Here is a 27717-nt window from a genome sequence, read left to right on the forward strand (position 1 = left end):
GCTTCAGGATGAGAACAGAAATCGTGCAGCGGCAGCAGGAGGCCCCATTAGCTAAAGTGGTGCTTCAGGTTAAGAACAGTTTCAGGTTAAGAACGGATGTCCGGAACGAATTAAGTACTTAACCCGAGGTACCACTGTATTGGCTCACTCCACAGCAGCTGGCCTGGCTTTGTAATGTCCGAAACCAGTTGTAGAGACCCCAAAGCATATATTTGACCACTGCAGTCTTGGGCGTTTGCCGCCTGCTGGCCCAGTGGCGTAGCGTGGGGGGTGCAGGGGGGGCCGGCCGCAGCGGGCGCAACATCTGGGGGTTAGGGTTAGGGGGCGCAAATCCACGGGTTAGGGGGCGCAAATTACTTGCCTTGCCCCGGGTGCTGACAACCCACGCTACGCCACTGTGCTGGCCCAACCCTTAGGCTTTGGGAGGCAGTAGCCTCTGGCAGCTAATTGTGGGCGTCTTTTATTTTGTGGGCGTCTTTTATTTTGTGGGCGTCTTTTATTTTTTTAATGTCTGAGGTGCCAGGAGAGCAGCTATTTGGTAACTTAACCTGAAGGGGAGGCGAGAGCATTTGCCTCAGAGGGCAATATGCCTGGGGCCTGCTCTGAGGCGACTCCCAGCCTCTTTGTCTGTGAAGCGCCTGGCTTCTTTTGACCTTTGCCCTCCTGCAAGGCGGACTACCGGCGCCTTCTTGGGCCTCCCGCTGCCTGCCTCCTGCGCCTCAGCCCGACTCCCCAAAGGGGGCGGCGGGCAAAGGCGAAGACGGGCGAGAGAAAGGAGGGCCGAGAGCTGAGCGTGGATGTCTGCCGCCTTGTACGCATGCACCGCGGCGGCAGCAGCACGCGCGAGCCTGGCATCCTCTTAGCGCCGCCAAGCCGGGACGCGGCCTCGCCTTCTCCAAGAGGAGCCGGTGCAAAGAAGGGCGGCGGGCGCGCGGCTAAAAATAACCTCCTCTGCTGCTACTGCTACTGCTGCGGGCGGGCGGGCAGGCGGGCTTGCGCCTGGGAGCAGCGAGAGCCAGCCAGTCCCCGTCGCCGCTGCCTCTACTGCTGCTGCTCCCTCAGTCACTGCAGTGAGTTTGCTGCAGTCCCCCCCTCAAGCTGCGCTCTCGCTTCAGGCCGCCCATGCTGCAGCCGGCTCCAGCAGGCATGCTCACCTTCTTCCTAGTGTCTGGTGGCTCCATCTGGCTCTTCGTGGGTAAGTCAGCCTGGGCGCTCGCTCGCTCGCTCCCCTCCCCGCCATCCCGCTCCTTCGCTTTCCTACGGTTTCTCTCTCTCCCCCCTCCCCACCTATCACGGGCGCCGCTTCCCATGCCCCCTCGCCGCGAGGGAAAACGGAACAAAAGCGGAAAGAGACGGAGGGTGTGCGCGGGGAGGCTCCTTCTTGGAAATGACCTCAATCCAACCCTGCACACCTCTCCCGGCCTCCATGGAAGCCGCTCGTCTGCGCGTCCCGCTGCTGCTTTGAGCTGCTTCTCTCGGATCTCCTGGACATGAGCGCCGTCGTTGGGATGTGTTTTCCCCCAGACCCTCCGGAAGGACCAGGGCAGGAGAAGAGGAAGGCTGCGAGGGATGCTGCTGCCTTTGATGTCATCCTTCTGCGGTATTGGGCCTATTGTGTGGAGGAATTTGGAAAGCTCAGCAATGCTGGGCGAGCCTGAAAAAAAGGGAAAAGATTACATAAGTTATCTGCTGTGATTTCGCTGCCTGCACCGGGGTCAAGATGCTCTCTTTTGAGGGTATAGGATGATGCCTATGGGTGTGTGTATGGGTGCAAAAAGGAATCTGCTCTTGTGTGTGGCTGCTGCATGCAGTATTAATGATGGGTCAATGTTTTAAAGATGATGGGATCAGACAAAGAGGATTAGCGGGACCCCGGAATAGCTGCGATCCTCTTCAGCGCCTGACAGATTCAGTTTTAAATGGTGTAATCTGCTGCAATGATTTGAAATAGAACACTCTGGAGGTGAGGGAGAAGGGCAGCCTTTAGGAATCTGTAACTCCTTGTCATTTGTAGGTGATGGGTTGAGATCAACTTCTTTTTGGTGCAGAGATCTTTGCTGTGTTGAGTGGGTGTTGCTGCTGTGAAGGGAGAACCGTAGTTCACGTGGGCTGAATTTTCTGGTGCTAAAATAAATGCATGGGAATTAATGCTAGGCTCCTGCCTCCCCTCCATCCGTGTAGGAGGCAACTCCCCTTTACAGCACTGAGGACACTCTGTTTCTCTCCAGGGCATGCAAAGCCACAGAAAGGCACTTAGATGTGCCAATATTTCTTCTTGTTGGTCTGCGTTGGGGTGTGGGAGGCATCATCCAAATGGCTAGCAATTTATTTTCAGCATGGTGGAAATCTAGTGGCGCTATAATAATATTGTGGGATGGGGGAAGGAGGAAAAAAAGATTTTGTTGCCACGTCTCATGTCTTAAAAAATACAAATTTAGGAACTCATGCCAGCAATTGTTTGAAGACTTGCTTTTTTATTCTCAATATGTATGAAACACTTTGCATGTGCTCAGAGGCTTATTTCTTTGCTGTTACTCTACACATTGCCATGTCCCCCCCAGCCTTGCTGGTGAAATCTATGGCTTGAAGCCATGACAACAGAGTCCTCTTGCAGAGGCAGAGGAAATGACCAATATGTATGAACTGTTGAGGTTGAGGCAACAGAAAGCAAAATTAGCTCATTTAGCAGCTCCAGCCAAGAGAGACCCTGCCCCAGCCTATGCACCACCTGGACCAGAGCTCTTTCACTTTGTCTGCTTGTATTGGTCATGTCAGCTGGCGGCAGAAGCAAAGGCTTGAGCGTGGGGCCTAACGCTAATGGGGTAAGGCAGGATAGCTTTAAGAAGGAGAAGAGTATTTCAAATGAATGTTGTTGCTGTTTTATGTAGCATTTCTCAGGGAATAAAGCATTTGTTGCCTCTTTAACTCTCATAACATCTCATAGTGCTCCGGGAAGTCTTATTCTGTAATCTTACATGGGTGGGGCTAACAGTGATACCCTTAGCGGTTGAAGCACTTTGCATGTGCTCAGAGGCATATTTCCTTGCTGTTGCTTTACTGCTTACATTACATCTGATCCCGCACAATGGGTGACACTTGAGATATATGGCTGGGAATGTGATCTCTGCTTCGTGCCCATGTGATGAGGTGACAGCACAGCAAGAAGATAAATTACAACCTCCAGATCAACTAATTATTGCAAGGCCTGGGGGCTGTTTCTGTGATAAGTTAATGCTGCTACCCCAAAGAATTCTGCTTCTATTCATTGCAAGCAAACACTCAAAGATCTAAAACTGGTACTTGGAAGCTAAATGTTTGCCCAGTCATACTATGCCATATTCTCTTTGGGGAAAGCCTAGCCAGGCCTCTGAGTCATGCAGGCATGGAATTAATAATTGATCATTTCTAGTTAAGTATAGAGCTGCCCTTAGCCCCCCCTTTTACATTAACTTTTTCTTTTAGTACATGCTGAGGCCCTGAAATGTAATGGAATTGTTGTTTTTAAAAATGTGTGCTGCATCTGCCAATGACCTGTCCTTTAACATTATTTATTCTAGTTTTAGGTGGTTAGTCCTAGGTGGTTAGATTTTATTGTGTCTTGTTTTGAGGGGATGGGTTTGGGGACTTCCCTGAATAATTTGGGGGGGGGCAGGAGAGTTCATGGGGGCAGAAGAGGAAACAGAAGTGCAGCTGTGCCAACGGAACTCTGCTTTGAATACAAGCCTAAGTGTTTTAATAATTTCTGTATTTATTAAACTTCTATACTGCCCTCTGTCCTGAAGATCTAGGGAGGTTTACAGACACCCCAACACACAATTAAAATGATATTATCAAACCCACCAACTTAAAATGACATACAGCATCAGATATACTACTCCCATAGCTGTGCTGTTTGTTTTAAAATGGAAAGGCAGGACAAAATTGCTTTTTATTGGAGCAACTCTCATGAAAAGTTACAAGGCTCAGGTACGTCCAACAAGGCTGTATGTTGAAACATTCAAAAGGAATGTTGAAAGGCTTAGTTAAGCTGTGAAATTTTCTGGCCACTGGTTTGGATGGCTTTAAAAGAAGATTAGACAAATTATTGTAAAAGATACTAGCTGTGATGGCTAAGATCTGCCTCTACATTGCTGGGAATTGCAAGTGGTGACATCCTCAGTCACAAAGAGCTGTAGCCAAGGAGAGAGAGTGTAACAATGAGCCATAGATGATGCACTAAGCCAAGCCTTGCTTTAGCTCAGGGTAGCACAGGAGTAAAAAGTGTGGGGAAGAGCAAAGCAGCTGTGAGCCTCTCTCCAGAAGCCCACAAATGGTGCTGGTAAGCCAAGGTTTGAGGTTGTATAAACCATGTCATAACCATGTTTTCAACACCCACCCCAGGAACAGCCCAAGTTTTGGAAAACAGCTAATACCAATGTACCAAAATAGCCAGTGTAGTGTCCTCTATATGTTGTTGGACTACAGCTCCCACCAACCCTAACCATTAGCCATGCTGGCTGGGGCTGATGGGAGATGAAGTCCAACCAGTAGCAGTAGGTGGGGCTGCATTGCTGCAACCTTGGATTGGCTCCGGTGCTGCACCAACACTGTACTGCACTCCTCACTGTCCGCCCTCTTGACAACCGGCAGTATTACGCAGTGTTGGGAAGCCAGGCCAGCAGTCCAGCCCCACCTGCATCATCATGCTGGCTGTTTCTGAGTCCAAAGGTTAGGAAACTGTACTAGATGTTTTGAATGAGCAGCTCGTTGTTTATTGTAAACCGTCATTCTGCTCACAAATATGGCAAAGCTGCTTATAATTCCTCAGTGGTGAAATGAAAGCACTGCAGATAGTGAGCGTTTCTCTCATCTTTCCTATTATTTTATAAATTCCGGCCCCAGAAAACAGATTGTTTGAAAGAACCTTGTTTAAACGAAGCCCAAGAGTTTAGCCGGTACTACTAACTTGGTTGGACTTTTATAGTATGTGAAACCTGGGGTGGAGATGCTGCAGGATTAATTGATGCAATCCTTTATCACAGGGGCAGGGAACCTTTGGATTTTCAGATGTTATTAGACTACAGTTGCCATCAGCCCAGACCAGCACAGGCAGTGCTCAGGGGTTATGAGAGCTGTAGTCCAACAACATCTGATGGGACACAAATTTCCCAACCCTGCTCTAAGACTTGGAGCATGTTGTTCACATTCCCACCTTATAGCACAGTGAAGCTGTTTTCTATGCATTTCACATTTCTGTTTTCCATCTCTTCACATCAGCATGGTTTCAATTCAGTTGTCTGTGTATGCACCAGGGAGTGCTGAGGACACAGATGTTGTTACCCCAAGCAGAGGTGTTCACACCTTGGCTGGAGTCTAAGGACTCCTGGCAGTAAGATGCTTGTTTGACATAGAACAGTAATAGCTCACAAGAAAGTACAGGATACTTAAGCATTTTGGACAAGGTCATGTAAATCCAGCACTGGAAGCAAAGTCAGTGCATAGTAAATGGGAATGTGAACACAGCCTAAGTTTTATTGGTTTCTTCTCCCTCCCTTCTCCTTTTATCATATAGCTTTAGTTCTGTTAAATGCTCCAAGGCTGAAGAACTAAATGCCCTTGAAAAGGATGATACAGTTTCAGTGTCCCTCTACAGCTGCTATAATGAAAGAGAAGCTTAAACTGGAGATTTGTAGTATTCATGTCACACATATTTGTTAACATGGGTGAACTAATTAAAAACATTGGCAAAGGTTAAGCACTGATCCATGCTTATACTGCAGTCCTATAGCTTACCAGAGAACACTGCCTTCACCCATGGCACTCCTGCTGTTTTTTTTTTGTTATTTAATAAATTTTTGTTCCCTGAATAATCAAGATACAGGCGATATAGAGCTTTATAGCTCAATTCTTGAATTAGCTGTGAAAGAGATGTGAAGCAGTTCAGATGTTTCAGCTGGTGTAATATGACCATGCTAACCCATCTCTGTTAACAGTTGGGCAGCAGCCGTCTGCACTAGCTGACGTTTCTACGTGGACATCTCTGCATAAAACATATCACAGTAATCTGATCTAGAAGTAACTGAAGTGTGAATGACAGAAGCCAGTCTCTGTCTTCCAGCAATGTCCGCAGTGGGTGTCTCAACCAAAACTAATCAAAGGCATTATAGGTCACAGGGATTCTCGGTGTAATGTCGAGTACTGAAGTTTGCGTAAGCTTCAAAGTGAATCTTTAGGAACAGTACGATTCTAACCAAAGCAATTTAACCTGCCCACAGGTGTCTCACTCCCCAAATGTTACCAACTCTGTCTAATCTGGATTGGCTGTGTTCACTTTCATCCAGTCCCTCACTGATCCTAGATGCTAATTCAGGGCACCACGGTCTTTGTGGGAGTTGCTAGAAGGGTGAGATAAAGGTGTGGGGCAGGTAAGGACATGTAAGGTAAGGACAATTGGGAGCTTGCTGATTAGACAGTGATCCCCAAGGGAATCGGCGACACTAAGAGGTTCCCCGCTGGTAACTCCCTAGTAGAGTTGAGGGGGCTCATTGTCCACAAGCCCCTTTGAAGATGAGCTTTCATTGGCAATCTGCCTTCATATAGCCATGCTCTCTCTGCTTGCAGCAGGTATGGTTTGGATGCAAACCATGGGTGCAAATGGACTTCAAATGTCCTCACCGTGACCACAATTATAGTAAGACCTTTTGAACTCTGACAGGTGGCCAGGTCTGCGTACCTGACAGTCATGTGATATCCTTATGACATGTGACTGACAGCCACCCACCAAAGTGGATTTGAGGCTGTTTCTCTCTTGTGCCACAAACTCACTTCTGAACAAAAAAGGAGATATTTGAATGTTTGCAGTAAGGAAAGTGATGGGGAAATGCACTGGTAAGTGTGGGATAACAATTGACTTGATGCAACATCATTTAACCCTTTGTAAACAAATGAAAATGAATGCTTCTGAAGGCAACCCTGTTTAGGGAAGTTTTTAATGCTTGATGTTTTATTGTGTTTTTAATATTCTGTTGGGAGCTGCCCAGAGTGGCTGGGGAAATCCAGCCAGATGGGTGGGGTATAAATATTATTATTATTATTATTATTATTATTATTATTATTATTATTACTATTACTTGCCAGAAGGGAGAGGAACAAGGTGGTGGTGCAAACACACCAGAAGGAGCTCTGCTGATGCCTTTGCACTGCACCAACCTCCCTGCTGCCTCCTCCGCTCCCTCCAGGTAAGCAACTGTGACCCATTTGCTGGGAAGCTGGTATAGCTGCTCCACCCCACCCAGCAAGCCACTTCTAATTGGGTCACTTATTAGTTTAATGCTGTATATGTTTTAACTGATTACATCAGAAATGGTAAGCTGCCTTGGGGAAAATATTGCATTTTGAAAGGTGGCTCAGAAATTTCTTAAATAAATAAGAAACTTCAGGGGAACTTTCTCACTGCAATTCTAAAAGCTACAACCATTTCTAAATTTGAAACCAGCCTTTCTGTCTCTTTATTCAAATAAAGATTTATATGCTAATATAAGGATAGAATAAAAAGTAATAATGTCCACTGTGTGATAATCATTGAGGATCCCAATAGTTTCTCATTCACAGATGAATAACAGGAATATTCTGTATTTCTGATAATAGCTTAAAGTTGGGCTTTGATTATCCTTTCTTTCCACTAGGGGGAACTGCGTTCTGCAACTTGGATTGGTGCAAACTCCCTTGAGTTTTCCACAGTAATCTTTTGCAGACTTTACCCAACTGCCCCATCAGTTTCCCTAGACACTGGTTTACAGACCCGGCCCAGCTGAGCAGGTTCCTAATACTGAGTTTTAATTAAAAAGCAGCTACAGGGATTAATCGCCAAAAAGGGTTTTGTAGCACCACAGTCCCTTAGCTGGAGTCTTAAGCTATTGCCATAATTATTATTTGCCCCCTGTTTCTTATTGTTCTCATTATTAACTTGTGATGTACATTGAGATTCTCAAGGAAGTTTGGGATTAAAGTATAATAATAACAGTATTAGTAAGAATCATAGTAACGCTTCCAAAATCCTTGTTATGGGCAGGAGAACTTTTATTCTTGTCTCTTTCCTCTCACCAAACACATATGAACAGGGACGCACACAAAAATTATTTGCATAAGTTGAGCTGCTAAAGCCTAAACTGTTTTTGTTGAATTAGTAAACATTCATGTTTTTAAATGCCCTTTATAAGAAATCACCATTGGAACAGTGTTTTTGTGTGTTTTGGTAAAAGGTTTACAGAGAATATTGTTCCTTACATGACTCAGTGTCCTCTTTATAAGGATCTTTGTGAAAAGTATTTGTTTGAATTTAGTCCTACAACATTTTTTCTTAAAGCTATTGCATTTATATGGTTTTTGCTGTTTGAGAATGAAAACTATGTTACTTTGCGTGTTTCCTTTTGTGCTGGCCAGGAAATTAAGAGCACGATTTGTTGCTTCAAATCTGAATGCTCCTTTTGTTTTTGTTATGGCTTACAGCTAAACAATAAGCTTGTTACTACTTCTTACCTGAGAGTAAGTCTCAGTGAACTCTGTGGGACTTGCTTCTTCTGAAGGATGTATAGGACAGCACTGTTAATGGCTTGCTACTTGGTCTGCAATGACAGGGTGTTACTGGAGCCTCCACACCTGGTACTGTTGTGGATTTTATTTATTTAATAGTTTTTATACCATCTTTCAAAATACATTTCTGAAGCAGCATATATGATATAAAACTACTACCATTAAAATATATAATAAAAGAAATAAAAATGATAAATGCAAAGTAAAAAAAATCAACAGTAGAGTGGAAAAAGGAGTGTTAGCAGATTCAGTTTTTGAAAGCACAACAGAAAAAAATTCTGATGGTTGTGCAAAGGGAGCAAAACATTGTTAGCCTCTGCTACAAACCCACACCCACCTAGAAAACATCAGAACGAGAACCCATTGAAAATTCATTTTAAGCCAGTGCTTAATGGCAGTGGATGACTGCTCTGAAAATACATGGGCATCAATTAGTGGTTCTGGCAACATGAGGCCTGAGGATTGTGTCAAAATGGCACATTATATTTTCTATTAGTGGTGTTACTGCCAGAAACAATGAGATGTCAAGGGATGGCTGGTTTGGGAGTTGTAGATAGAGGGCAGGATTTAATGTGATTTTGTGCTCATTGTGGTGGTGCTTAGTAGTGCTAACATCCTGAGGAGACAATATTGAAGTTGTGAAGGAAATATCTCCGAAGGTTTCCAGCTAACAGACAAGCAACAAACCCAAATTCATATTTTTCCAGATACCAAAATTTCCCTATTAAGAAGGTTATTTGGAAGACCAAATGCAAAGTGTGTTTCTGCTTAACACACACACACACACACACACACACACACACACACACACACACACACCATCCCTAACATGAATTTATATTCATAATGCCAGGGATTCCTTATAAAGGGTATCTTAATATAGTACTCAGTGATGCAGTCATCAGAATTAAGTGATGGCAAAGTCCCACCTCAGTTCTGTGGGATTTGGGGAGCATGTGTCTTTGGCTCTACAGCAAAAGAAGGCAGGTGGTTTAGTAGTTTGGATTGTTGCCACTTCCCTCCTCATCTGAAATAAAACATTCCTTTAAAACCAGATCTGTGCATGTTCAGGGGTACTGTATACCTTGATATGATTGGAGGCAACACCATTTGGTGCTCTGCCTCGGGCAACAGGAACATAGGAAGCTCCCTTTAATTCATCCGGTTCAGTGTTGCCTGCACTGACTGGAAGCAGCTGTCCAGGGTTTCAGACCCCTTCTCCAGGGGTCTTTCCTAGCCCTACCTGGAGATGCTGGAGATTGAACATGGGACGTTCTGCATAGAAAGCAGATACTCCATCAGTGAGCTATGGCGGTTCCCTAGATAAGTTTTGGGCAGGCGCTGCTCCACTGCAGCAGCACATTGCAGAAGAAGATTAGTAGCAGTGGGGTGGGCAGGCTGCTTTTCAACTAATCTGTCATTACTGATTTTTATCACTGGGAACCCTTGAAAAGCTTCTAGAAAACCCCAAGGTTTTCTAGAATACAGATATAAGCCGGCTAATTTGAATCATTACTCTCCTATCCTTTGTATCTTCCTCTTTTTTCTTTTCTTAAACCTTGCAAGAGGCATTTACTCTCCTGTTTGCTTGGTTTTCATAGACAGCTTCATGTGTGTGGGACTCATGGAAATACATTTTCTAAACCACATGCTTGCCCTTACTTCTCTCTCTGCGCCCTCCTCCCTCTCCCCAAGCTAGGCTTGAATAATGAAAATAGAGGCCCAGCTTAGGAGACAGATGGCAAAACTGAATTAACTGAATATCCACGGAAAGAGTAACTGATTTGAACTCATGCCAAAGGGAAGGAATTCAACTATGTTGCAGTGGAATGGGAACAACATACAGTATATCACTGTGTTGTTGCTTCAGCCACAAAACAGGTGGAATTTGCTGCTGCAAGTTCCCTTGTATGCACATTCCTGAGTGGCTATGCAAAGTTTGTGATTAAATTTAATTGAATTTCAACAGTAATATAATGCAGAACAGAAGTGAAAGTTGCTGACTTTCAATGCATTCACATTTTTACTGTTTGAGTTGGTTTAAATTAATTTGAGTCCAGAATGAGGTAGGTTAGGCTGAGACACAGTGAATGGCCCAGGGGGTCACCCAGTGAGTTCCATGGCCAAGTGAGGATTTGAACCCTGCTCTCCCAAGCCCTAGTCTAAATTGCTCTTCTTACGTAAAGCATGATGTTGGAGAGTGGTTTTATGTAGTGACAAAGTTTGCATCTTTTAAGATGAAATGTAGGGCGGTACATATTAGCATTCTCTATCTTGTATGCAAACACATACACCCACAAAAAAGCAAGTAGCAAGCCAGCCATTAATCTATTTCTACAGCAGAAGTTTAGAATAAAGCTGATTACTTTTAAGTTCCTGGCTGGCGTCAGGTTCCATGATGACGGCATCTCCACCAGCACCTTGAGAGATCTAACAATAATAGTTGTTGCTACTGCGAGAATGAGGCTACGAGAGCCACCCATCGCTTGCAATCTGCACCTGCTCTTGTTTCAACAGCACTGCTGGATTTGTGCTGATCATGCCAAAACCCAGGAAAAACTTAAATTTCCTTAGTGTGAGGCTACCACTGGGTTGTCTAGCCCTATGCAATAAGAGACAAAACTTCCACAAAATGCACCCTTGCCATAAAGCACCCTTGAAAACAAATATGCTTGCTAAAGAGGCATGTTCAGATGATCAAGTATTTTTGCCACACTGGATTTAGGCCCAAGTATTTAAAAGGCCTTGTTTAGTCTCCTGTATGGATTTGCAACATTTTTGAGTAATTCCTTCCATTGCTAAAGCCCAATAAGTCATGTTCGTTCCCTCCCTCCTTTCTCTTCTCTTGTGTGGGCCAGTAGGTTCCGCTTTACACTGCTTGATGCACTATGTTCCTTCACAAAGAACACAGAGTAAGGCAGGCAAATACAGTCCACACTGATCAACTCCCACCCAGGAACCAATGTCCCCACAGTGGAAGGACATGTGGGTCCAGAATTGGCCTCCACAGTCACTTATGGACTCACTATTAAAACCGTGTTTATGGAAGACAATCTTACTCAGCTACAAGCTATCACCAAAGAAGAAGAAGAAGATAGCACCCTGAACACAAATCTGGTTACAGGGCAGGTAACAAAACTAGTTTACTAGATTAGTAGTAAACTAGTAAAACAGATTTTTTAGTAGACTCTGTCTTTCCAAAATTATTTTGCAGATGTCAGGTGATCTAGGTGTTTGTTTTAACGTATGTCTAGGTAGGAAACATAAATTATTTGTTGCATTTGTGAAGGCATTTAGTTTCATAATTGGCCTTCCTAGTATACTTGTTGACAAAACAGAGGCGAAAGAAGATCCTGTTACAACCTTGAAACAAACACACACACATTCTCTCTCTCTCTCTCTCTCTCTCTCTCTCACACACACACACACACACACACACACAGACTTAAAACTATGAACCTCCGGATTGAGTGAACGAAAATAACCTCTTCGCTGCACTTGAGTGTAATGCTTAAGCCCTAATTTTATTTTCTTCTGAAAGGATTTTTTGTTGTCCATTGACAGCAGCTTTATTCTGGCAGGATTTTTTCAGCCAACTATCTGAATAATAATAATGTTTAAAAAAATCCTTTCAGTTCACAGGCTGCTGAGGGTGGTGTGATACTGTGATCTGCCAACACCGATTCAGGCTTGTGTTTCATTCAGAGAAGCTATTTGCATATTCTCTGTTCCCCCTGTTTGCTCATACACGTCTGAAAAAGCAAAGTTCTCAGCCATTGAGGTTGAAGAATGAGCTGTCTGGTAACTTAGCTGAGCTTTAATACTTCCCATACTTGTTACTTGTTTTACCATAGAGAGGAGTTCTGAGGTATCAGTTAAATTCATAACAATTCTCAAGAAATTATTTTCCAAAAGGAGAAAGAAAAGCAGCGTTCAACAGATGGGAAAAGAGAGGGATGTACCTCTGTCACGTCTAAAGGCCAGCTAATTGGCAATCCATTTGCACAAACTAAAAATTTGTAAAAAAAAATAAAATACTATTTGTACCATATTAGAATTAGTCTGCAAAGTGAAAATGATTGTCGGTTCTAGGATCAGGATGGATCAACAAAAGGAAATGCTTTTTCACACAATACAGAATAAACGTATGGAATTCCCTACCGTAGCATGTGGTGGTTTTAGACAAATTTGTGGATAAAGCTATGACCATGGACTGTTAAGTAGAATCTCCATGCTTAGAGTAATATTCCACTGACATAGAGGTGCGCTCAATGTTTTCCTGTGAACATTTTAGGCTCAAAAAAGTGGTAGGGAGGGGTCCAATTCATTTTCTGAAATACCCTCCAAAGTTTTCATGCAACCAATCAGATTTGACTGTGTGATGACATCACTGAGGGCAAACAAAGCCAATTCAGAGTGAGAGCAGTACTTCCTGAATGTGTCTTGTTTCTTATTCAAGAATTTGAATGCAAAATTGGAAATGTTTCTGAATCTTGAGCAGATTTCAGGTGATGCTTGTGAATATTCATTTCAATGATGGACTGCCCCATCCAGTTTTTTTCTTGGTCAGTTGCAGTACCTCGGGTTACAGACACTTCAGGTTACAGATGCTTCAGGTTACAGACTCCAGTAACCCAGAAATAGTACCTCAGGTTAAGAACTTTGCTTCAGGATGAGAACAGAAATTGTGCGGTGACAGCATGGCGGCAGCAGGAGGCCCCATTAGCTAAAGTGGTGCTTCAGGTGAAGAACGGACCTCCGGAACGAATTAAGTTCTTAACCCAAGGTACCACTGTAACTACTTGTTATTAACATAGAGGGGAGATTAACACAGAGGGGTTTTACTGGCTCTGTGTATAGTGTTGGGTTGGTTTTTTTAGGTGAGCCCTGTCTCCATCAACATTCTCCTCTACCTCTTTTTGTGTCGTGTAGCATTCTTTTGTGTGGTTTTTGTATGCCTGATCAGACAAATCATAGAATTTTACTTCTGGAAGGAAACCAAAGGATCATCTAGTCCAGGTCAGCCTAATAATACTGGCCCACATGACTGCTCTATCTCAACATCTCGCAACACCCAGCAGAGCCACAGAAAGAAGCCCCTGAATCTGGTGCAGCTGATGATAGAACTGAGCTGTTTGAAGACTCATGGAATAAGCTTCTTCCCCTTCAAAACATTTAGTTTGCACATGAGGCTATTATTATCTGATTCCAAGCCTGTTTGTGCTGTCTGTAGGGTCAATGTAGTTCTTTAGGGACCCTGGCATATTTCATGGTGGGGTGGAATACTGTTGTGATTGTTCACCTTTAGTCATGCCTTTTTGATACCATTTCTCCATTGATTTGCTGCTTCCATTTGAGCTCTGTTTCCCCTCCCCCTTGTTTCATTCAAAGGATTACGTACATCTTTTCTCCTTCATTGAGTGATCTCAGCTGCACACGTACAGAAATACTGGTGGGCATGCCCCAAATGGCAAAGGAGTCATGGGTGGGACAAAAAAACATGGCCCAGGTACGTTTTGGAAAGCAGGAGAATAGCAACAGATGAACCATTTGCTATGTAAGGCCCCGAATCTGGAAGCACCCTGTGTGTCTGTCAAGTGGTGCAAGTAAACAGTAAGGGGTCAGAATATAAACGGCAGAGCACAATACTTGTTGCCTTGCAAGCCAAGTAAGGTAAAGGTAAAGGACCCCTGACAGTTAAGGCCAGTTGCGAACAACTCGGGAGTTGCAGCGCTCATCTCGCTTTACTGGCTGAGGATGCCGGTGTTTGTCCGCAGACAGTTTTTCCAGGTCATGTGGCCAGCATGACCAAGCTGCTTCTGGCGAAACCAGAGCAGTGCAGGGAAACGCTGTTTACCTTCCCGCCAGAGCAGTACCTATTTATCTACTTGCACTCTGATGTGCTTTCGAACTGCTAGTTTGGCAGGAGCAGGGGCCGAGCAACAGGAGCTCACCCCGTCGCGGGGATTTGAACTGCCGACCTTCCGATCGGCAAGCCCTAGGTTCAGTGGGTTAGACCAAAGGACCACCTGCATCCTTTTGCAAGCCAAGTATATGATGTCAATTCAGGTGTACCAATTCAGATGGACCAGGCTTCCGGTAAACAGATTCCTTTTGTAATATAATTTTACAACATGAAAAATGAAGTATTATTCAGCAGTTGCAATTGCTTTGCCAACACATTTTACAGTACTTAACAGTACTACAAGGAGCTATTAGCAAAGGCAGTTGTAACTCTATGTGCTAATTTATGTGTTTTTTACACTGGGAAGACATATTAGAGTATGAGCACTAAACTCCAATTCACATTCAGCCAGTAATCTATTTTTAAAACACTGTTTTTGATAGAAGTTGTTACCCTCTTGATATCACATTTCCATATTGTTCCTAACACAAGTGTTGTCATATCCAAGCACCTCTGCTGTTAGTGTTGCCACCTTTTTCCTGTGACTTTTACATTGCCTTTCTTTATTATTTATGTCCCATACCATGAGTGGGAATGCTTTCAGTGCAGCTGACAGCTGGTACTCCCCCCCTCCCCCCAAAAAAACCTATTGACAAGACAATAGAGGGATGCATAAAGGGTAGGTGCCACCACACTAAAGGCTCCATTCAGACATGGTACAGAACAGATCTCCTGATAAGATGGTGTCTGCAAGAGGGCCCTGTCCTGCAGAACACAGTGAGCTCAATGCAAAAGTAAACTAAATGCATAAAGGTAAATTGACCCAAACCTTTTGTAATAAGGAGGTAAGAAAAAATGGTTGTAATGACTACTTTGTTTATAGATTACAAATATTTACTAAGCATATTTTTTTAAAGAGAAGAAACATTTCATGAAACTTTTCTCACCTTTTCTACTGCATGCAAAGTAAAGCTTCACCGCCTTTGCCTGTGAAGTTGCTGTTAAAGGTCCGGAAGCAGGTCTTATTGGCTACCCTAGAGAGCCATTTTGGTGTAGTGGCTACAATGTCAGACTAGAAATGGAGAGACCAAGGGTTCAAATCCCCCCCCCCCGGTAGCCATAAAGCTCATTGGGTGACCTTGGGCTACCGACCTCCCAGGGTTTGTCCAGCAAAACAACCAGCAATTTTCAAGTGGCCATGGGGTGGAGGGCTGAGAACACCTGATCTGAACAATGGCTTACTTACTGTGAAAGTGACTTATTGTGGATGAGCAGCCTGGTAGGGCATGCTGCTCAAGTAGCCCTCGCCGTGCTCCTACCTTTGCCAAACAGTTTCTAAAAGCAGCTACTGAAAGCTAGGACTAAATTTAAAGTGCTGAAGCTAACCCATCAAATAAAATATAAATTCTTCCTTCCTTATTCAGCTCCACTGGTTACCATTAATAGCCTAATGAATGCATTTTATTTCTCTCACGTCCTAGCTGCTTTGCATCTGTGTTCTCTGCCTGCTGCAATTACCTTCTATTTGCAATTTTTTTGTTTTTTGTTTTGTTTTGCTGGTAATAGCTGTCCTGTTATCTCATCCGGTTATTTCATGCAGTGAGTAAGGAAGTATGAGAAATGCTTAAATCAGAACCAGCCTTTCAAGCCTCATCAACCTTTAGAATTTTTTGAGTGCTATATACATATGTAGATAGGGGTGATCTGCCAGCCATTACAGTATATAGTTGGACTTCCAAATGGCTTTCAGCAAAGTTCCTTCCCAGCTGCTGAGTAAACATAGCAGCCAGGTGCTTCTATGGATTTGGAACTGGTTAAATAACTGGTAGCAGATGGTTTCCATAATGGAGTAAAGAAGGCAGTGGAGTTCCCCAAAGACCTGGACTAGGACTGGTGGTCTTTTAGCGTTCATGAATAACCTGGAGTCAGGGATGAGAACCAAATTAGCTAAGGTTAAGGTTACATCAATATGAAGAGCTCCAGAAGGATCTCACAATACTGGCCTTGTTTACATGTCACAGTAAGTTGTGAACATGCAGATGATTCCTACTTTGCTTCTCCCCAGCAGTCAAAACAAGCCACAGTCCTTAGTGTTTGGTGTTAGGTGGGAACTGGGGATTGTAGAGAACCCAAGGTTTGGCTTTGGCTTTCCAGTTGTGGTTTGTTTGAGCAGTTTGTTGACCAGGTGCTGCTGACTGTTGATGGGCGACTTCAAGACTTCTCTTTACAGTTCCTAGTCTTGGACTGGACAGCCCTCTAACAGGGGACACATTCAAAGAGACAATAGTTTTCTGACAGCCCCTCCAAACAGAGGATTGTAAAGTGTGATGCGTGGCCACTCTGAGCAGGAGCATAGGAGCCAAAGAAGAACCTGGCTGGATCAGGCCAAACAGGTCCAACATCCTGTTCTCACAGTGGTCAACCAGATGCCCATGGGAAGTTGGCAAGCAGGGCCTGAGTGCAACAGCAGTCTGCTGTTGTATGGCATTAACTGGCCCAATGCGTGAATGAGCAAGACAAAAGTATGTGCAATTAAACATAAGGAATTGCAAAACTATGGTAAAAGGAAGAGAAAAGACCATTCTATTACATTTACACTAGTGGAGTTTAAACTGGTTGTGAGTACCCAGAAAGAGAGCTATTTCTTACATCGGGGATGGGGAAGGGAATCTAGCTGTTGTACCAGATCCTTTTAACCCCAGCCTCATGTAGGCCAAGTCTGAAAGGCAGGAGGCTGCCTACCTGTCAGTCACCTGACATCACAATGGCATTGGCTGACCCCTTTAGGCCACACAGTTTTAAATCGAACCACATAAGGAAAATCACAGCACTCTGCAAGCTCTGACAATCAGCTGATCTTTGGTAGCTTAAAGTCCCTTTTTAGCCCAGGTGCATCTTTACCTGCCCCACACCTGGCATAGAGAACAGGTCAGGTAGGGAGAGCTGGTGGGCATAACTAGGCCCATGGACTGGAAGTCCGCCCATCTGTACCATCTGAAAATGTTATTGTATGTTTGTATCACAGTCAGTGTGAATCTATGGGTTGCTTTCGTTGTACTGCATCCCTGTCTTTAACAACAGTCTGTTACTCAGAAGAAAACCCTAAATTTCTGGCTGGATAGTTTATATATACAGTGGTACCTCAGGTTACATACACTTCAGGTTACAGACTCCGCTAACCCAGAAATAGTACCTCGGGCTAAGAACTTTGCTTCAGGATGAGAACAGAAATCGTGCTCTGGCGGCGCAGCGGCCCCATTAGCTAAAGTGGTGCTTCAGGTTAAGAACAGTTTCAGGTTTAGAACGGACCTCCGTAACAAATTAAGTACTTAACTCGAGGTATCACTGTATAAGGTAGCAAACCCAGCAGCAATTGGCAACTTTGCAAGCAGCCACTTTAGCCCTGCTTTATGATGTGTGGACATTAAGAGGTGGTAATATTTCTTTCCATTCTGTGAAAATGTTTCAGATGCGTTCTCCTTTGCAAAATAGAGATAACAGGAAACTGCTGCATTAGTTCAGCAGCACCCCCATGCTCTTTGTTTTTTAATACATATGGAGCAGCCATTACCCTCTCTCTAGCGTGAGGCTTGCAGACTTGTAGTGTGTGGCTTCTTTCAAAATGCCATGGAGGTAATTTAACATCTTTCAGGGTTAATTGAAGCTAATTCTTTTTTAACTGTCTGGAGGTGAAGTTATTAGTTTATTTGAAGTAAAATGCACTCTAGGTAAAGTAGCAGTGGTCCTGGAGTCCCAGAAGTATTGGAGATGCATGTAGATAGCTGGGGTGGCTGTTCCAATTGGAAACACTTCCCTTTGGGGGGGTTTTGGGAGTGGGATGGGGGTGGGGAAGAGAGCTGCCTTTTTTCATGTGAGAGGTGTGTATAAACTGACTAGTGTAAAACTAAGACATAAGATGCCATTTCTTCATTAATTGAAACACTAAGAATGTGGGCCAATTCTGTTATTAAAGAATGTTGCAGTCTTTTTAATTAACTGGGACTCTTGTCAGGTAGGCGGAAAAGTATGTTTTAAAAAAAGCACAGTCATTCTCCTTTCTTGTTTGTTCAGGTAGATAGTAATGGCACTGTAAACCTTTTTAGCATGTTTAAAAACTATAGGGCATAACTCTTGCTGCTTTTATGCTGAAGTTGATGGAGACTTTTGTGTAATGTGGAAGTTTGTATATTCCTTTACCAGTAGAATGTATGCATAAAAGAATCCCCACCTAAAGGCTTCTGACTCTTAAAAAGTAATGTAATCAGAAGACATTCACCAGGTACAACTTCTCCAAGCATGTAGATTAATACTTACTATGTGTTCAGATAAAGCTATTGTTAAAGTCATGCAAGCAGGAACCAATTAAAAAAAAAGCAACTGTACATATGTGACAACAGCATTTCCTAAATACAAACTACTAAACTGTCCTTGAAACACTTGCTCTTTAAATTTATGTAAAGTAAACCGAATGGGATAGCAAGGGCTACCTACCAAATGCTGGTGTTAAAATATTCCCTAATCATGCTAGCAATGAGTAAGCATTCTTAGCAAATACCTGGCCATATTCTTGGAACATAGGTTCTCAGCTCCAAACTGATTAGGCCAGCTGCAAAAGACCCATTAAAAAAAAAGAAAAGAGGCAGAAAACTTGTTCATTTCAGAAGTATAAGCCAGTTGCACCCATTTATCTTCGACATGCATTTGGTGTGGGGAGGAGGACTTATCTGCTGGCTCCTGTTCCCATTTGTGCTCCTGTGTTGAGAATATTCCAAGGATGTTTGAAGAAGAGACTTTAGTTATTTTGCAAAGAGAATAATATTTTAGCACATGGCTGACAATTCAGTCTCAGAAGCAGCAGGGTTCCTAAGCCACTGCACAAAGGTAAGGACATGAATTTAACCATTTTTTTCGGATAGAGACAGTAAATAAGAAGCTGGAAGCTGGAACTCGAACAGAGCCACAGAAGCACTACAATATCATTTAAAAGTATTTCCTACGGAGAACAATAGCAGTGAAGCTTCTATATATATTTTCTCTTATCATATGAATAATTCCAGGCTTTGTTTGAGCTAGGGTTCAGCAGACTGTTCTCCAGAACCTATTTACACTGCTAGGGTTTAGCCCTGAAATATGCAGTAGAAAGTGCCTTTGAGAATATGCAGAGTCCTTTTCTTTTGTCACCTAATGCCTACCAGCAGTTCTTCTTTGTGTTTATGGATACAGGCATAAGTCAGGCAGCTTAACTCCAGGAACTCTTGTGTTGGAAATTAGCACCAAACAAGCCTTATCATATGAACTCAGTAGACTTAAAAGCAACAATACCTCACCACCTGTTGCTATAGAAAGGTTGAATTTCCCAGGTGGGTAATTCCCCAGGTGGCTAGTTGTGTGTGAATAGATGAGCACAAAAGGCAATGTGTTCACCTGCAGAAACAATGAATACTTCATCAAACCCAAAGCATTTGCTCTTCAGCGGTGAATTTGGCTAGTTGTAATTTTAATATCCTGCTGCATTAAACACTTGACAGTCGGGATTGCACACACTCACAACAGTCTTTTTTCTCAATGAGGGATCTGAATAACACAACAGGAAGCTAGTTAGCCCTTGAATGTTTGATTTCTCCTAAAGAAGCCTGCCAATTCACACACACACACACCCCATCTAGCAAAACATTGTAATAAAAAACAACAACCATTGAATTTTATGAGGGCAGAAAGTCCAACAGGGCTTACAACCAAGCAAATCTACATAGGATTGCAGCCAGAAGTGGTATTAGAAGCATCCTGCATGTTTGTTTTCCCCAGGACAATTGATTATTAATAATTCTCATTGCATACCCTCTAACATTTCTCTGATGAAAATAGGGACATCCTATTCAATAATAATAAGTTTATTATTTATAACCCACCCATCTGACTGGGTTGCCCCAGCCACTCTAGGCAGCTTCCAACATATATAAAAACACAACAAAACATTAAACATTTAAAAACTTCCTTATGCAGGTGTCTCTTATCAGATGTCTTCTAAAGGTTGTATAGTTACTTATCTCCTTGGCTCAGGGGTCGCTTAACTCTATACCCTCTGATGACAATAGGGATCTCCTACCATGCCCTGCAACATTTCTCCAATTAAAATAGGGATGTCCTAAGGAAAAGTGGGACATTCTGGGATCAAATCAGAAATTGGGACGTCTTCTGTAAATCTGGGACTGTCGCTGGAAAATAGTGACACCTGGAGCATCTGTTTTACAGTGCCAATTAATAAACTTGGAAGTATGAGGCACTTTCCAGTGATGGAACAGTGTCATGTGTGTATCTCAGACTTAGAAATGCAAAGTTTTCAGCAACTGACCCAAAATACATTTGCCCCCTCAAGCACATCTTCCAGTTCTTTTCCCCACCTATATATCCTTAGCAATAAATTCAAGCCTTTGGATTGAATTGGGTATGAATAGAAGAATAATTGGTCTCGGGCCTATTAAGGTAGCATTGGCCTTATTCAATGTAAACAAAACCAGAAAAACAGGGGTACAAATAATTCAACAAGCTCTACCTCTTAATGCCAGTTTTTGAGACCTGACATGTATCTACAGCTTGTGGTACCCTAACTACAGTGGAACTGTGGAATGCTTTGGATGGTGGGATCTCTCAGCCAATGGTTTCCCTGGGCTGGTGGGGGTTGTAGTTGAACAAAATCTGACGATCCAAAGGTGCACCATAGATACTGGCTATAGATGCTTACCTGGGAGCAAGTCCCACTGAATTCAGCAGGACTTCCTTGTGCATACATAGAATGGATTACACTGTGAAAGAACTGTAACTTAAGTCAACTGATTGTGATGTAATAATGGAACAGTTGAGCTGATCAGTGTCAGTAAAACTTGCTAATGAGAGCATCTTTCTGTCACCCTAAAACTGCCCACTTTTACAGCCTGTTTTAACGTTGCTCAAGTAGTGAGGGCTACTACAGAACTGTTCTTTGCTGCTAGGGGCGTGCAACTCAACACCTGCGTGGGATCCCTTGTTGCCTTCCTTCTGTGGCCAGGTGAATTGTTAAATGCAAGGTTGTACGAGACTCTTCTTAAGTTGTGTTACGATCCAAAAGGGACAAACTTTGCCCAGTTGTTTGCATGCAGGAGCTCACAGGCTCAATCTCTCGCATCTTCAGTTAAAAGGATCAGGTAGTAGGTAATGGGGGGAAATTCTGCTTGAGACTCTGGATATCTGCTGCCAGTCAGAGTAGTCAGTATTGGCTTAGAATGAAGGAAGATCACTATTTTTGTAGCAAAGCATGTTTCAAAGCCTATACTATACTATACTATACTATACTATACTATACTATACTATACTATATCTTGATAGCAACATAGTCAGTAGGAAAGGCACCTGAAATGTACTGTGACAAATAGGTCACTTGTTTGCTAATTCTACTTGCTGTCACACTGGCTGCAATTAAAAAGATACAATTAGTCGTACTGGATCATTATGCATGTATTATTACTGAATCCTCCATTTGTTCTGTTGGATTATGGATACAGAGTTGTTGGACCTTTCCACACTTACCACTTAGAGTAGGGCAGTTGCTGTTTTTTCAGATTTTTTGGCATGCTGCCACACAACTAAGGCATTATTCAGCTAGTATTCCAGAATAATGTACTCAGAAAAGCCCACTTTTTCTTCTACCACAAAAATTTGACTTATGTGAAGGATGCAGAATGGATCCTCAAGTTTTTCCTTTGTGAGGCGTGTGTACAGTCATCCTCCTGGTTTCTGTGTGGAAGGGGATGGGAGCTCTTTTGTGTCTCCCTGCTTACTGTACACCTGGTTTCCCACAGGCATCTGGCTGGCCACTGTGAGAACAGTGTATTGGTCTCAAAGGGCCATTGACCTGGTCCAGCAGGCTCCTCTTATGTTCTTAACTGATAGTGGAGAGACACACAGCAGAGTTTCCCCCAGGGATCTGAATGATAGGAATATGCTCATCTGAAGGACAACCTTCACTAGCCTTAAGGTCTCAACGACTGATGAGAGCGATTCCAGGGACTGGGTGGCTCCCCTTTTATGGAATACCCTCTCCAGGGGTTTGCATGAAGCCCCCTCCTGAGAGTTTTTAGAAGAGCCCTAGGATGCGGGTGGCACTGTGGGTTAAACCACAGAGCCTAGGACTTGCCGATCAGAAGGTCGGCGGTTCGAATCCCCATGACGGGGTGAGCTCCCGTTGTTTGGTCCCTGCCCCTGCCAACCTAGCAGTTCGAAAGCACCTCAAAGTGCAAGTAGATAATAGGTACCGCTTCGGTGGGAAGGTAAACGGCGTTTCCGTGAGCTGCTCTGGTTTGCCAGAAGTGGCTTAGTCATGCTGGCCACATGACCTGGAAGCTGTACGCCGGCTCCCTCGGCCAATAAAGCGAGATGAGTGCCGCAACCCCAGAGTTGGTCACGACTGGACCTAATGGTCAGGGTTCCCTTTACCTTTAAGAACGTTTTTATTCTAATCTGATTTAGGTTAATTGATTTTATGGCACTGTGGATTGATGATGAGGGCTTTAATAACTCCCTGTTATTTTAATGAGACTTAATGTTGTTGTTGGCTGTTTTAGTGTTTTGTAACTTCACTGTGCTATTTTATTGTAAACCAGGGGGCAAGCCTTGGTTACAGTTCTTGGTTTGTCTGGAGAGAGGGCCAAGTTCAGCAGCAGAGGAGGAGCAAAGCAGCCACCACCTCTTCTCTGGGAGCTCACACGTTTGCTTGTTTGTGCCAAACCATTGTTTGCTAGTTTGTGCTAAACCATAGTTTTACATGTGAATCAGGCTTCTTGGGAAGTTAAGGATTCTCATTGGAGAGGAGAGGAGAGAGCATGGCACCCAATATTACATCTCATGATTATTGAGAGCTTCTGGCACATAATATTATGTTTGCACCAGGCATGTGAAGGATAAAGATAACCAAGTTTCCTTTCTCCTCAAGAGGCTTATCATAGAATTGTAGAGTTATAAGGGAGCCCAAGGGCCATCTAGTCCAGCCCCCTGCAATGCAGGAATTATCTGGATTGCAGTCAGTGATGAGGACAGAATAGTTTAAAATTCCCAAAGATCTCATATGTAACAAAGTTGTTTTCTGTTTTAATCTCCTTTTCAAATTACAACAGCTCTTGTTTAGTCATTTTGACCTGTTAATAACTAGTTTCCATAGTTACTTTTTAATATAGTTATACAATATGCAAGATGTAGAAGAGGTGTTTCTGTGGTTACACTGAACATTAATTTACACCACATCTCCCCTCCTGCTTTAACTAAGTATACCTAAAGAAAAGAAAAGAAAAGAGAAAAAGAATGCTTGATTACAATGCAATAAAGGGAGATTCCAGACAATGGTTGGTGGATGAAACTTTTGGATGTTTTACAAGAGTTTTACTTCCTGAGTTCCAAACATTCAGTTGAAGATTTGTTCAACCGGCAGCAAGTACAGCAGATACAAAAGAAAATCAGGCTTGATTCATACTGTGGAAACCTCTTTCTGACCCAGTCTCTAGGCCTGTGGCCTGTGTAATACACTGGGCACTTTGGGTTTTCTAAATTGTGTGTGTTTGCATTTGTATTTGTCAAGTGCCTGACATTCCTACTCCCTGATTTTGCATGCCCCCACAGACAGAAGAAGTGTGCATGCACACGAAAGCTCATACCAAGAACTAACTTAGTTGGTCTTTAAGGTGCTACTGGAAGGAATTTTTTTATTTTGACTATGGCAGACCAACACGGCTACCTATCTACTACTGAATTGAATGGTTTGCTCAGTTACTATATGTAGATTTCTGATTTAACTCTGGCTTGAAAGAGCTTCCAGCTAGGAAGGACTTATACCTTGCATTCTGAAGCTCCCAGTTTCAATTCCTAGCATATTTGGTTAAATGGATTGGGAGCAGGACTAGGAAAGACCTCTAGTGTGGAACCTGTGGCTTTTCGATTCCAACTCCCATTAGTCCCAGCCACCAAGGCCAATGATCAGGGATGATGGGAGTTGTAGTCCAGGAATTCCTGAAGGTCCATGAGTCTCCTCTGTGCTGCCTTAAGGCTTTGCAGGATCACAGCCAGAGGAAACAGTCATATGGGGCAGCTGTTTGATTTGGTGGCAGCTTCTTAAGTTCATTCAGCTTGTTGTGTCAGACTTGCCCTAACACAGTGCCTTCTCATGGGAGAAAAACCTTGTCTGAAATATTGGAGAGCTGTGGCCAGTCATTGTAGACAATGTGTGAGATGGCCAATGGCCTGACTCTGTATAAGGCATCTTTGTTGGTTCCTATGATATGCTGACAGGGCTTTTGCTTACATTGCTTTACAGCCTAAGGCAGGAATAGGGGAGCTTGGCATGCAAGCAATTACGGTATTATTGTTGTTGTTTCCACAACTTTATCATTTCCCCCCTTATTAGTTGAAGAGGTGTTTTCCTATTGGAATCCTAGTTCTAAACAAATTCATTTTAGTGGAATCTGTCTCCAAGCAAGCAATTTTAGGGCCGCACCCCACCTTCCTTAAGTAGGCAGATAATTCGTGTTCCAATCCTATGGAGCCAAGGGCAGCCTTTTTAGTTCTGTGTTGCAGGATTTGCCCTTGGTTGGCGTGCAGGGATTCACAGTATGGTGGATTTTCCAGACGGGAGCAGTGATTTCAGGACATCTGTCCCAAGGGAGAACTGGGCGTAGGAAAGAGGCACTCATGCCCAGCCTTTCAGGGACTTGGAGAGGGTGGAGCTTCCATTGTTCTTTTGAATCTTAGCAAGAGTGGAGTGATGTTGGCTGGCTCCTCAGAACGGCATCTCCCATGCTGTTGCTATTGGTGCTTTGTTAGGGAATGAGGTAGCTCTGAGTCAAAGGATATGTTGGTGTGTGGGAATCTTGAAAGCCCTGTTTGGACCAAGTAAGTAGCTGCATTTTATTTTGTTCAGGGTGTTGCAGAGATGTGCGGGTTGCGAAGAGGAACATGCTGCACATGAATGCCAAACCCTCTGCACTGCAAGAATTTTTTTAAAAAATCTAATCTCAGTTGCTAAAGGAGGAGGGGAGTAACATAAAAACGGGGAAGAGGGCAAAGTCCTTTTAGTTTTCCCCTTGGAGGATAAAACTTTTGATCTCTGAAACATTGTTAATCCCTTCTTGGAGTTGCTGGTACAAAAATCTTACCTCAGAAAGCGCTCTGTGTTAGTATTTAGCACTGTGTGCCAAGGACGCACTTTGAAACAAACACTTGGGAGGATGGGAATCTTTCTATTGGGTGATATTTAGTGCAGAAAACCCTGAAAGCCTATTGAAGTGCTATGATATGTCACACATTGGCTGCTCGGTGTTTCTCTGTAAGGAAGAGGATGTAGTCTATACATGAAGATCCTGAGATTTGCAAGTATGAAAAGTAAGTGGTGTGTATATACGTTTTACTAATTTAACAGGATGCAAATAGATTGCCTGGTGCGTATGACCCTGTTTTGAAAATTTTGGGGTTGATTGAATGAAAAATAACTCTGAATGTTATGTTAACGACATCTCTGTTTCCCGGCAACATGCCAGGAGAGCTGTACGTATATAAAGGAGAGACGCTGAGAGCAAACCCAAATTATAACAATAGAGTAGAGCAAATAATTGAATGAGCAATCCTAGCAGCAGCAGAATACTTTTACTATAATAGCTTTTTGGATTTTAAAAAATCAAATTAGCATAACTGTCTACGTGTGTTTTGTGTATCTATGTTTGTGCTCCTATGTATTTGTCATCTTTCCAACGATGAAGAGATTATGTTAAGATAGTGGCATTGGTGTTACCAGTAACCCAAGATTTTGCTAATTGGATATCTACTCTTTACTCAGCAAAGTGGCATCAGACTGCAGCTTCTAAGTATTTGAAAAGCTTATGTTGCAGATGAACATTTCAGCAAACAGAGGGCTTTTGGCCCTGACCCCTTAGTCTTAGATATTTTGGAGGCAATAAACACTTTGTTTCCTAAGCTCTAATCAACTGAAACATGAATGAACAAAGGACACTGCAGACTGGGGCAGCTTTTTCATGCTTCTGCAGCTATGTGGACTTTGACTTATTGTGCACCACAAAAAAGCACTGAAGCTTGATTTAGAAATATGTGGCAGTATTTTTTTAAAAAAAATAATTATTTGACCTTAGGGGGCAATTCTTTCTAAATAAGATGCTAGTTAAATTTGCCAGTTCCACATTGCCCTGAAAAGCACCAGTTTGCAATGGTAAAAGTTGGAGCCAGTGCATTTTTTTCTTCAGATGGCTGCAAAGGGAAATTGAGACTGAGATGCAAAGTTGGAGGTTCATGTGGTGTAAAAATCCAAGTTCAGTTTCATTACCCCTTTAGAGTGGCAGTGGATACTGCCAGTCAGAGGAAGACATTTTTTGAAAGGATACCTTCCTACTGATGGTTTATATTTCATCGTAATTTAGCAGCGTGTAAAGGAAAGTTCTTGAGACTTGCTGATTCTTTTTGCAGTTGTTTCCCATCTCTTTTGGCTTCTGCTCAATGCAGTGAGAAGATGGGTGCATTTATATGTCAAGCTGCTGTTCCCAGGGTTCCCAAGAGCATATTATGAGACAGGATGGCAGACTGTGCACTGTTAGATAAACTGCTTCCCAATCATTGCCTCCTTCACATGACTTTGAATTATAGGCTGCTTTGGGAGCCAACAATGTAGTGGAACCCCCCCCCCAATTCCCCCAAAGTAGATTTTATTTAACTTCATATATCCTGCCTGCTTTTAATAGGTGTAGGAACTATCTGGCGGTGTTAGTAGGTTGTTGCATATCACAAATCTATGAGCAGTCTTATTGAATGTGAACTATAACCTAATTTTAGGTCCCATTTATTTTAGTGGTAGAGGCCTGAGCACATGCTTACTTCTCCCATTAAAATAAATGAGATTTAAAGGTGCTCCCATTGAAATAAATGAGATTTAAGAGTGTGCTTGAGATTGGAAGTAACTTTTACTTGGATGGAATGTCCACCAAGTCAGTGGAACACTTGGAGTATGTTTAGAATTGGGATGCAAGTTAATGGTGACATTCCATGTGAGGTTTTCAATATCTGGACTTTGTGTCCTGGTTGCAGTGTTCTCTTGCGCAGCCCAGCGCAACATTTGCTTGAAGGTAACGTGCATGGATTTCAATTGGAAATTGCTTTGGATAAATATGTTTAGGCTTGCACTCTTCAATATAATCATAAAGGTATTTTGGATTGTAGTA

The 27717-nt window shown here is 43.0% G+C and overlaps 1 protein-coding gene and 1 long non-coding RNA gene across 19 annotated transcripts in view; one reads left to right on the forward strand and one right to left on the reverse strand.

Annotated features, from left to right (window-relative positions):
- Positions 1–665: 665 nt before the first annotated feature.
- Positions 666–27717, forward strand: part of ACSL6 (acyl-CoA synthetase long chain family member 6) — an 82873-nt gene continuing 55821 nt past the window's right edge. For 3 of the 17 annotated variants that reach the window (XM_083487878.1, XM_083487868.1, XM_083487869.1), the window contains exon 1: positions 21390–21540. In XM_083487878.1, the coding sequence (XP_083344004.1) occupies positions 21534–21540 (7 nt within the window). In that variant the 5' untranslated portion in view covers positions 21390–21533. Of the gene's footprint in view, positions 1601–4216; positions 4319–6254; positions 6405–19222; positions 19358–21389; positions 21541–25274; positions 25388–25467; positions 25877–27717 lie in introns of those variants that run through there. The other 14 variants (XM_083487881.1, XM_083487870.1, XM_083487879.1 and 11 more) reach the window with 13 other exon arrangements.
- On the reverse strand, positions 17531–21291 carry LOC310699684. 2 transcript variants are annotated; one of them, XR_014522198.1, is made up of 3 exons: positions 21219–21291; positions 19799–19900; positions 17531–19082 (listed from the first exon to the last, which is right to left on the reverse strand). It is a non-coding gene; the product is annotated as an uncharacterized lncRNA (long non-coding RNA). The 2 variants fall into 2 exon arrangements; XR_014522199.1 differs by lacking the exon at positions 17531–19082 and adding an exon at positions 19146–19228.

This window comes from Podarcis liolepis (genome assembly GCF_965112155.1).
Source record: "Podarcis liolepis genome assembly, chromosome: 2".
NCBI classification, from domain to species: Eukaryota; Metazoa; Chordata; class Lepidosauria; order Squamata; family Lacertidae; genus Podarcis; species Podarcis liolepis.